A 12,746-nucleotide genomic window follows, 5' to 3' on the forward strand; every position below is an offset into this window, starting at 1 on the left:
TACAATTTTTTTTAAAAAGAATTTTTTTTTTCTTTTTTTATAAATAATTAATAAACAATCATAATAGAAGTTAAGCATCCTGTCCATAACCATCTTTGAATTTTTCTAATCTTACTAAATCATCTCTATTAACGGCTGGTTTCGTATTCATTAATGATCTTCGCATATCATTCATAGATAGAGGTAGTTCTGCTAACTTATCTGTTGGTACATCTGTCCATGACATTGGCATGGCACCTGGATCACCAGGGGAACATGGTGATAGTAAATCATGAACAATTACATTAGGATTTCCTGGTGAAGGACCACTAATTCTTTTGAAATGTGTTGCTGATTGTAATTTACGTATAGGTTGCATAAGAGCATCTCTGACCAGAATAGCAATATCTGCTCCCGAATATCCATCACTTTTTTCAGCTAACTCTCTATAGTCTCTATCTGTTAAAGTATTTACTGTTGAACCAACATTCATTTTGAACATTTCTTTTCTTGCCTCTAATTCTGGTAAAGGTATATATATTCTTTTCTCGAAACGACGTATTATAGCTGAATCAAGGCCCCATGGAATATTTGTAGCACCCAATATCAAAACTCCATCGTTATGAACACCAACACCATCCATTTGTTTTAAGAATTCTGTCTTTATTCTCCTAGCTGCTTCTGATTCATTATCTGATCTTGAGGAACATAATGAATCTATTTCATCAATAAAAACAATTGATGGTTTTTTATCCCTAGCCATTTGAAAAAGATTTTTAACAAGTTTTTCAGATTCACCTAGCCATTTTGAAACAAGATCAGATGAAGATACAGAAAAAAATGTTGAATTGTCAGCTTCTGTGGCAACAGCTTTCGCGATATACGATTTACCTGTTCCTGGTGGTCCAAATAATAATATCGCTTTCCATGGTGTCCTTTTTCCTGTAAAAAGTTGTGGAAATTTGATTGGTAAAATGACGGCCTCTTTTAAGGCTTCTTTAGCGCCTTCCAAACCTGCAATATCATCCCATTTAATATTTGGTTTCTCAATAACTATAGCATCATTTAATTTACTATTAAGTTGTTTAGATTGTGCATCCTCTGAATCAGAATCAGAGTTATCCTCCTTCATTGGTTTCTTGTTCTCATTATTTTTTATAAAATTTTTAATTTTTTCAGCTCTTTCAAGATATATTAATGTTTTTTGTCGGATAGCTTCTTTTTGCCTTTCTCCAGCTGTCTCATCTAGAAGAAAAAGAAAGAAAATTAATTTTTGATTAAATTAAAGTTATGAAAAAAATTTGTTTATTATTATTTTTTAATTGTTTTCTCAATGATATAGAGAATTATTTTTACATATTATTACAACATAACCCTCTAAAAAACCTACATTTAATTGCATGCAAAAAATACTCAACAGCATTTTGATAAAATGCCAATGCTTGAGGGTAATTTTTTTTATTGTCCTCCTCTGTAGCTTTGGTCACTAGATCTATAGCCTTCTGAATTGAATTACTCATTTTCGGGAAATATCACCTAAAATCAATAGTATTTATATAAAAGTAATGAAATAATTTTTTTGAAATATGTTTGATTATATTTATTATCACAAACAAATTTATTGGTAAAGCGGTTGGAGAAAATTACTAAATCTATGAAGCTATGTAGATTAGAAATTCTAAACAATTTTTGCGCAACTAGATTGAAAAGTTTAACTACTAACTACAAGTTTAGAAAGATCATCATTGTAATATCGTGTAGAATACAAAAACCGTACTTGTCTTTTCCTGCTTGACTCATCACACATCGGTACATTATTCCACATAAATTTCTTCGATGGAAATTATACTTCATAATATTGGTAACGATTTTTTTTTTGTCTGGAGTAATTAGATGGCATGAAAATTATTTGATTGTTTTTCTTTTCAATATAAGTTTATTTTTGTAAATGTATTTCAATTACCGTATTTTTATATAAAGTTTAGGAGTAAAAAAAAAATAAACACATTAAATATGTCCAAACAATATTTAAAATTATCATTCTTACAAAATGTACTTTTGAGGAACAATTTTGAAAATGTTGTTATTCACACACGAGTCGTCTTTAATAATTCGTATCTGGGATATTATTGAAAAAAATTACTTTTGAAATATTTTTCTTTTTTTTTTTTAGCTTTTCTAAGAATAATAAATTTTATATATATATTTTTTTTCATTAACTGTTACAGTACTTTTTATTTCAAAATTAAATACATATTGACAAAAAAAGATATATAGATATATAAATATTGAAAAGAAAAATAAAGAATTGAAAATGTTGTTTTTTTTTATTATTTATCATAGTTAATGAAAAATGAATGTTGTTATTTTTTTATAAAATTACTTTATTATGTTCATTATTTATACTATTATACATTAAGTTTTTTTTTTCTCTAAAGTGATAATAATGATTTTAGTATTTTTTATATCATATAAAATTGGCACATAACAATATCAATCATTTTTAAACATATAGACATTTTCTTATGATGGTTATATATATATATATAATAAAAATGCCTTTTATTTTAAGGGTGATGAAAATGAATTTTATAGTTTAAAGTGGTATTTCTATATAAATATATAGATATATTTATTCAAAAGCTATACATATTTGTAACTCATTATGTTATGTACATGAATAGACATATAAATAAAAGCAATGAATAATATTATAAATAAATGAATTTTTTATATAATGGCATTATTTTATTTAATAATTTATATTTTGCTTATAAATTACCTTTTAATATACTTTTTTTTTCTTTAATATATCATTTATCTTATTTTTAGTTAGCTTTTTCACTTTATTTTTGAGAAAAATATTAGCTGGTAATGATATATCTACTACATATGTTTTTAAATAACACGCTTCACTTTTTTTTTTTCTTTTTTGAAAAAAAGAAAGGAAATTAAAATAGAATAAAAACATTGTAATAGGCATGTAGATGAATATATATATATATATCACAAATATTTTCTTTCAGCTAATTATTTTGTTTTAATATTGAAAAAAAAAAAAAAAAAAATTCACGCGTATATTTTTAATGAGTGGTCAAAATAATATTTTTACAAATTAGTTATAATGTAGCACACCTAGTAAATAATAAAGATGTAATAATTTGTTATGTTATATCAAAAATAATTGTATCACTTATAGGACATCTTTACATATATTTATACTTAAAACTTGTATTCTGCCATAGTTATATCTTCCTCTTGTTTAAAGATTTTTTCTTTATTTTTAAATATACACTCTCGATAGGCATTTTGAGAAAGTCTATCATTATCAATATCTCCCCCTTCCTCCCTCTCCCTCTAATATTTATTATTTTATATATAGTTGAGGACATAAAGATAGACCTAAATTCATTGAAAACTTTCTTTGGGCAGTTTTTATCATAGAACCAAAAGATAATACATTATCATTATTCACCATTCAATTGTATAGGCATCTATTTTTTCTGTCAACTATTTAGGGTTTTTTTTTTTTTATTATTATTAAAAAAAAACTATTAACTATTAGCATTCTCTTTCCTCATCAATTTTTTTTTTCTCATCAAAAATAATATATTAACAACTGAAATATGAAGACATGGAGGAAGAAATATTAGTATAATTTTTTTTTTACATTTATTTCATTTTATAAAAGAAAAATAAATGGCACTTTGACTTCTTTTATTTCCTACTTTTATATATAAATATGTGTTTATAACCATTTATCACAAATAGGAAAAGGTGTGCTTTTTCTATGTTTTAAAGAAATTTATAATTTATAAAAAAAAAATTAGATATATAAAGTAATCTTTAATATTAACATAATTGTTATCTTTATATAAATTTATTATATATTTTATAGATAAAGAAATTATTAATCTAATTATATTTTATTTTATGAATTGTTTATACAATATATGTATGCTTTTTTTTAGCTTCAAAATACTTATTTTTTTTTATCAAAAGCAAATGATATAATTTACATTCCATTGTTTTTTGAATTAAAATTTTTATTCTACTCAAAAATATTATTACCTAATCATCGATTTCAAGTTTTATTAGTTTAAAAAAAAAAGTAATATATTCTAAATAAATAATAAATATCAATGGTCAATTCAATAAATATTATAAACACAAGTATGCAGGAAAAGAATTTTTTTGAAATACCTATAGATAATAATAATTTTCAATCGTCACCGGCACCTATTACGGCAGTTATATTTAGTATTTTTACAATTATTGCTATTATCTTGAATATTAGCCTATTTTGTTATATTATTGCTCAAAGATTGTATCAAAATTTTATTTCATCACATTTTATTGCTCATTTATGTATTACAAATTTAGTTTGCTTACTTATTTTGATGCCATTATTTTTGTACAGTGTCTTTACAGGACAAGGTGCCTTTGAAAATGCTTCGTTTATGTGTAAACTACAAGTAAGTTTTTTTTTTTTTAAATTTTATATTTAATAATATATTTTTGTTGTTTACATCTATCAAATAATTTTATTTTATTTTATTTTTTTCAAAATATTATTTTGATTTTTAATTGACTTTATAATTTATATTTTTCAGAGTCTATTAGCATGCTCCGTTTGGACGGTTGTTCAATTAATGGTTCTTTGCATTTCCGGAGTCCATTTATTAACATTTGCTAGAATTCACTATGAGCAATTATTTGGTTTACCACCAAATATATTATGTGGTTTATCATGGTTGATATCTTTATCACTTTCTTTACCATGTGTAACAAATTCTGATGTTGTTAGGTATGATGAACATTTAAGGCAATGTATCTGGGGATCCACTGATTCAGCATACAAATTTTTAACTTATATTTTAATATTTGGTTTAGTTATTCCATGTTCTCTTTCATCATATGCTTATATAAGAGTTCTAGGAATCTTATATCATAGTCCTATCGTATTTCAAAGTATTGGATTATACAAATCTCGTTTTCTTGTATATGCATTCTTAGCAAGGTATGTCTTTTTTTTTCTTATAATATAAAAAAATTAATTTTTTAGTCCATTTTATACACTTCCATTATTTGTTGTCTCAATGGTAGGAACAGATAAATTTTCTTCAACACCTTGGGTTCCAGTATTTTCAACATTTACAGCATACTTTCAATGTATAATTTCACCTCTTTTATATGGAAGTTCATTATTTCTTATGAAGGAAGAAGATATGGCATTAACAGCAAGAGCTCATAAAGCAGGTCCAAATAGTTATCAACCTGTACAATTACAGATTCCTGGACAACATCTCTAAATTTTTGACATCATATCATTACTCTTTTTTTTTTTTAATAGAAAATAAAATAAGAATTTATTTTTGTAAAATGAAATATAAAACCATTTATTAAATATGATTTCTTTTTAAATTTATTTCTTGTTCTATTTCTTCTTGAAAAAAATAAAAACTTTATCTAAAAATAGAAAAAAAAGATAGTGTAAAAAATGATAAAAGTAAAAAAAAAAAATAAGAAAAGAATTTAACAAACAAAATTTTTTTGGATGAACAATTGTCAAAAGCCAATAACAGAGTACGGGAATACTATATTTGTGTATACTTGAAATTTCCTTCAAAAACAGTAGGATACATTTATAATTTATAAGTACAAATATAATTAAAGAATTTTTAATTAGACATAGTATGATATAATTTTCTATTTCGTGATGAAAACCAAAACTTTATATTAATATAAGAAAAAGAAAAAATTTCATATTTTGTTAATATATTTATTGTCTATATGTTATATGTGTCTTTATTCTTCTTCTTCATTATTATCTATTCCCATTTCTTATTTCTTCTTTTTTAAAATGATTCCAATTTTTGGTTTTAACAATAGGCCTAAATAAATTTTTCTCTTATTAACTTCATTTAATATCATTATTATTATTATTATAATATAAAACAAAATAATCACTACTACTTTTTTTTTTGATGATGTCCCTCCATAGAAGTTTTTCAATTATAGTTAATGGAGATAGATAAAAATTGCCTCTATTAATATTTATATATATATATATTTTAAAACATCTATACCATTAAAATATGATCGGTTATTGAAAATTTTTTGATAAGGTATCAAAATTTTACATATATATATGCTTTTATACATATAAATAATGATAACAAAAAAAGATATATATATATGATATTTTATAAACTTCAATGATTGTATTTGATGATTTCATTCTTCTCTCTCTTCTTTTTTTCTAATCCAGTCCTTTTTCAAAAATGGATATTTTATTTATATTATTTATTATTAGTATGTCTACAAAAATACCGCCTCTAAATATGTATATATGTAAATGTGTTAAAAAGTTTAGTAATTATGTTTTTTTCTTCATCCAAATAAAGTTATACACTTTTATATATATATATATATACTTTCTATAAATAATTCTTCACAAATTTTTATTAAATACTACCTATTTACAAAATCAAATATATATAAATGTTTTATTTTATATATAAAATCCATAGTAATATAAAATTTATGTCGAAATTCTCACATATATTTGAGTAAATTATTATACCAGGACATACTTCTTTTTTCCTTTTTTTTTTTTGAAATGATTAATATTTAATGTTTTAAATTAAAAAGAACAAAAAATATATTATGTAGTAAGATAGAATTTTTTAGTAGTATGATAAAATAAGTGTCTATAAAAAAAATAACTTATTTGACGAGAGATATATATATGTATATTTTTATTAATTCAACTAAATACAATTTTATATTGACTGTAATAAATTTTATCTAAGAAACCACTCAAATTATGATACTCATATTTTAATTACCTTTCAAAATATAATTTATATTTTTTAGTTTTAATGTAAAAAATATAATATATAACCTTATTTAATATTTAAAATTATCAAAATTTATTACAATCTTATATTTTTATTTTAATATATTTAAGAAAAATTATGGTATATAATATTACTTTCATGATAGATTTTAACTTTAAATGTATCATTTTTTTCTATTTAAAAAAAAGATATATATATATATTTATTATTATTATTTTTTATCTTGAAGAATATATAATATTATAATTTATATGGAGAAGAGGAGGACAATAAATCAATTTTTAAATGTTCAATAATATATATACATATATATATATACATATTAGAGGAATATAAATCTCTCTAAATCCATTATTAGCTTTTATTCTTCCTACCAATCTCTCATTATGTCGTACCATCATCATCATCATCATATATGCTCCTCAAAAAAAAAAAAATTTTTTTTTTCCACCAAATATATTATTATCTTATCAAATTTTGATAATTTATCTTGTTTTATTAATCTTTCCTTCTTTAGAAAAATTAATCTGTATTAATATTTTTCGTTTATTACTAATAAAACACGATATATCCTTTCAGATATATATATATATATATTTATGTATATGTATATATGTTGAAACTTCTATCACAAATGTAAACATTTAAAGCTATTTAATAGATTCCTCAATTTATTTATATATAATGATATCAGAAAATAGAGAGTTTATATTTATAGAAAAAATTCTCCATTAATCTTTAAATTATCCTTCTTTGATATAAACATTCAAAAGATAATATTTAATTATTCCCTTACCGGTTATACCCATATTTTTAAGATATCTAAAAAAAAATTTTTCTGATTTTTTTTTTCTAAACAAAATAATGAGTCATTGTTAAAAAAAGGAATAACCTTTTTTTTTTGCTTCTTCATCACCCAATACTATCATCATCATTCTCTTCTAGATAAAAATCAATTTTTCGTAATCATATTATTCATTCATTATCATACCAACACCGCCATCATATTCCCCTACCTATATTCCTCCATATATTTTTAAGAACATTCCTCATTTTATCTAATTGATATTTTTACCTCAAATAATTGAACAAAAAATATCATAACAAAAGACATCTATTTCTCTTAAAATTAAATATCTTTTTTTTTTCTAATCATAAAAAGAAGAAATAGATAAGAATAGTCATGATAAAAAAGGCTTTTTCCAACATTATTGTCCTTCTTCACCACCAGTACCTAATAATTTATTTGTTTTTTGTTAAAGTTTTCTCCCTCAAACATATATATATATATATATATATATATACATTATACTATATTTTCTTCTAGAACGCATAATGATTAAAACATCATTGTCATAGATTACTAACTTTTAATATCTTCTTACATTTTGTTACTCTCTTTTTCACATTCTTGAAACAAAATGAGTGTAACACTAAAAATATATTTATATATGATAAGGTAGAATTAATGCTAAATTTCACAATATGTAATTATTTATATATATATATATCATATTTTATATATATATTATCTATTTATTATCTTTCATTATTCTACATCAGTACAAACCTAAAAATAGCCATTTATTTATTCTATTTTTAGATTATTTGTAAATGTTGTTTATTATTTACAACCTACAAATATAAAAAAAAAACAATAATTGATAATAATAATATATTTAAACTATTAATCATTTCTTTATTTCCACATCATTACATTTCTTTTATTTTTATTTAAATTTACATATCAAAAAAACTGTCTTCATATTTTACTTTATCACAGTATATATTACTTACAAACATTTAAATGTTTCTAATGAATATGTTTTCATATAAAAAAATGATTATAAATGAATCTCTTATTATATTAACATTTATCCATACATATGTATATTAACAAAATATATATAAATATAATATTATAAAAGAAAATATTCTTATATTTTTAAATATAACAATATTGTATTTTACCAAAAAAAAAAATATTAAAAAAAAAATATAAATTATAATTTTAAGTTATATTTTTACAAAGCATTTAACTTTACAACTTTAATACAATTCTTTGATTTGATTATAATATTTGATATAAAAAAATTTTTTATTTAAATTTTATCATGCTGTATAGGACAAAACAAAAAAAAAAAAGACAAATTATTCTATTAAAATATTCTAAAATTTTATATATACCCACTTGGACAAAAATTTTATTCTTCTTTTTGTTAAAAACTATCATTATGATATCAAAACTATAATATTTCTACTGTTAAAATAATATACTTTTTACAGGAATCTCTTTATAGATAAGTCCTTTTTCTTAATCGTTTTTCTCGATCGCCTCTATCATATACATACATACACACTTATAAATATACTACATACACAAAACATAATAATATAAAAACTTTATCTAGTCTTATAAACTACTATTTTTCTTCCCCCCCCCTCTCTCTCTCTCTCCCTCTTCCAAATTTTTCTTTTTCTCCTTATTACTACTATTTTTAAATAAAAATGTTAAAAAGTACAGTCAAAAATAAGCTTCATTATTATCCCATACAAACAACTAGATGATACATTTTTTTTTTTAGTTTCACTAACTTTTTCCTAAGAAAATAAGGATTCCTTTTCTTTTTCTTCATCATCTTCAGTATTCTTTTTTTTTTTATAATCTTTTTTTTTATCAATTTTTAAGAAAAGAAGAAAAAAAAATAATACTATATACTAAAATATCCCCCTATATTTTTTTTAACATGATTTTTGTACTTTATTTTATGCAAACTTACAAAAAAAATTTTTTTATTATTATTCTTGTTTTTATATACTTGAATCTTATCTTTTTTTTTTATTATTATTTTGTTAGTTTATGAATATTTAATATTAAAAAAGATGGCTACATATCTATGGCAGAAGTTATAACTTTTTAATACAAAGTATATATATATATTAATATGCCTGTTCTTATTTCTTTTCTTATCATTATTTCTTCCTCCTTCTTTATCATATTCCTCTCTCTGGCATTCATTATATCTCTCTCTTATTTTTGTTCCATTTCATTGTAGGTCCCCTCCTTTTATTTTATTTATATATTTATTTGTATGTATGTATTTCATTGTAATTATCCATTTCTATATGTTACATATAAAGATTATACTCTTAACTCGCTTTCTCTCTTTTTCTTATATACATATATATATATTTATCATATACATTCTTTTGGGGCCATTTTTCTAGAATATATACATACAGACAATATTTCTTCTTCTTCTTCTTCCTCTTGGTTTCTCCTTATAATTCAAAAAGCATCTTCTACATTTTTTTTGTTTCATTTGCCTTTCTCTCTCTCAATCACATTCTTTTCTCTGTATATCCTTACTTGAAATGCCAATTTTTTTTTTACAAATATTTAATAAAATTTTTATATATAATATATCTATAAATGTCAAAAAAAAAAATAAATATATATATATATATAACCATTATCACTAACTTTAAAGATAAAATTACATATAGTAATATATATAATATAATATATATACATATATAATGGTTACTTTTTTATCCCAATAATTGAAAAATTCATTAAATATTTGTAAAAAAAAAAAATATCTCTAATATAAAGCTAATTATAGATAGCGGCTTTATATGGTTTTCATTTCTATATATATATATATATTATATAAAGCCGCACTATAAAAAAAAAATTATGTTATAGTTGTAGTTGTTAGTTTTATGGGACCAGACATGACGCCGCAAAAAGCCAATCTCCTACTGTATAATATATATATATATATATTCTCCTCAGTTTTGTCGATGGCGCATTCATTTGTATACTTATGTATATAATAATGGAGAAAAATATACATATAATACTTTTGAGAAGGAAGGAGTAGGCATCGTATACATACACGAGAAAGTGTTTTGTCACTTTTGAAGAGAGCGATAAAAAGCGGAGATACATGGTATATATGTGTCTGTTTTGTTGCCACAGATACATACTAACATACATATAATACATACACCAGACACCAACAAAAAGGGATTTTCAGGCCAGTGTGCGACTTTGAGAAGCTGTCGAAGTGATATTATATAAAATACATAAAACAACATCGAGAAACGTCCTTCTCTGTCTTTTTGTGTTCTGTTATACTTCTAAATATTATAGTATATTTCTTTTCTTATGAGAATAGGTCGCCACAAAATATGAGTGTATGTAGTTTTCTGAGTGTGGCGGTATTCTTCTTCATCTCCCTCCTTGACTTTTGGTTATAAAAATTTTTCATATGTAAAAATTATGAATTCTTCTTATTAACACAAAAAAAAAAAAAATAAATAAAATAAAGAAACTATATTGAAAAGTATTTATACCTGATTATATGGAGAATAACAAAATATTTTATTTACATTTTTTTTTTTCTAATTACTATTATCTTTTTTTTTTAAATAAAAAAAAAAATTTTTTTTTTTACAAATTGTCAAATGATATAGAGAGATATTTTGTAGATATCTATATTTATATTTATAGAGATATATTCAATATAATATGGATAGATATATTAATATGTATATAAAAATTCATTATTTTCGTATCCTCATTTATTTATGTATCTATTTTAATCATTTATCTGAATCATACCAAATAATTTGACAAAAGAACTCATCTTTACCATGTTACACCTTTTTTTTATGTAATTTTAAGAGTGTCTTTTTTTTTATAATGCCACTCTATTCACGATCATTTTATATTATTATTTATATATAAATATATTTTTATTATTATAATATTTATTTCAATGTTCAATAATATATATTTATATATATATATTTTTATATTTTATTAAAAATGTTTTCATTTTAAAATTAAAAAATTTTATTCTAAACTTTTAAATTTCAGTGATCTACAAAGCTTATAACCTTACATATTTTTTTTTTTTTATCGATAGCAAATGATGATGATGATGATGAAAAATTCTTTTACCAATGCCATTACACATTCTTTTATTTATATATTAATGTTTCTATTGTTATCAATGTCATATATACTTTATTTTAATGCACATTGCCATCCTTTAACTTTTATCGTTTTGTTATCTTCGAAATATTTTGATAATTTGAATGTCAATCAAAATTATTAATAGTTTGATTCAACAAAAAAAAAAGAACCTTTTTATCTTTTCTATTTAATTAATCTAGTTGTTCTTAAAATAATACTTCTTTTTTAAAAATATCTCTTCTTCAAGTAACTCTTTTTTTTTTTCTTATCAACACTCTATTTTTTATTCATTTCAAAAAGGAGCTTGTTTATTATTTAATTTTTTTCTATTATTTTTATTACCTTCTTACCTTATGTTATATATATATATATATATAATAGACATTTTAAAACATTTAAAACAAAAAAATATTATATTTATCTTTTTATTATTATCATTAAAAGAACAAGTATATAAATATAATTTTTATTCTTTTTTTTTTAATTTTAGCGCTCTTTTCCAAGTCAAGCCCTGGTATCAAGTAATAATCATTCTGGGAATTTTATTCACTTTTCTGTTCCAGTCCATCACATACTACTATTACTATTATAATACACTACTACAAAATTATATCAACAGGAGATTGGTGTTGTCTTGATACTTGTGCTACACAAAAAAAATAAAAAAAGAAATATTTTATCCTATTTTTATATATTAAAATTTTTTATACGATATATATTTATATAAATCTATATTTGTATTATCTATCTTGGATATTTTTTGTTATTTTTATTATATAATATTATAATCACCTAACAAATTTCAATTCTCTCTTTTGGTATAGAATAACATTCCTTAGGAGGAATTTTTATATTTGTACTCATTTATTTTAATATATTTTATTAAAAAAGTAAAGAAGATTCAAGATAATTGAGGA

At 21.6% G+C, this 12,746-nt stretch overlaps 2 protein-coding genes across 2 annotated transcripts; one reads left to right on the forward strand and one right to left on the reverse strand.

Moving 5' to 3' along the window:
- Positions 1-70: 70 nt before the first annotated feature.
- SRAE_1000335300 (BcDNA.GH02678) lies at positions 71-1,499 on the reverse strand (the record flags this gene model as incomplete). The annotated part of the gene is made up of 2 exons (XM_024650533.1): positions 71-1,224; positions 1,370-1,499. The coding sequence occupies 2 exons, from the start codon at positions 1,497-1,499 to the stop codon at positions 71-73; spliced, it is 1,284 nt and encodes a 427-aa protein (XP_024504301.1).
- A 2,655-nt stretch (positions 1,500-4,154) lies between these two features.
- On the forward strand, positions 4,155-5,291 carry SRAE_1000335400 (G protein-coupled receptor, rhodopsin-like family and GPCR, rhodopsin-like, 7TM domain-containing protein; the record flags this gene model as incomplete). Its single annotated transcript, XM_024650534.1, has 3 exons — positions 4,155-4,454; positions 4,593-4,999; positions 5,045-5,291. The coding sequence occupies 3 exons, from the start codon at positions 4,155-4,157 to the stop codon at positions 5,289-5,291; spliced, it is 954 nt and encodes a 317-aa protein (XP_024504302.1).
- Between the last annotated feature and the right edge of the window lie 7,455 nt (positions 5,292-12,746).

Source organism: Strongyloides ratti (assembly GCF_001040885.1).
Source record: "Strongyloides ratti genome assembly S_ratti_ED321, chromosome : 1".
In the NCBI taxonomy this organism is placed as follows: Eukaryota; Metazoa; Nematoda; class Chromadorea; order Rhabditida; family Strongyloididae; genus Strongyloides; species Strongyloides ratti.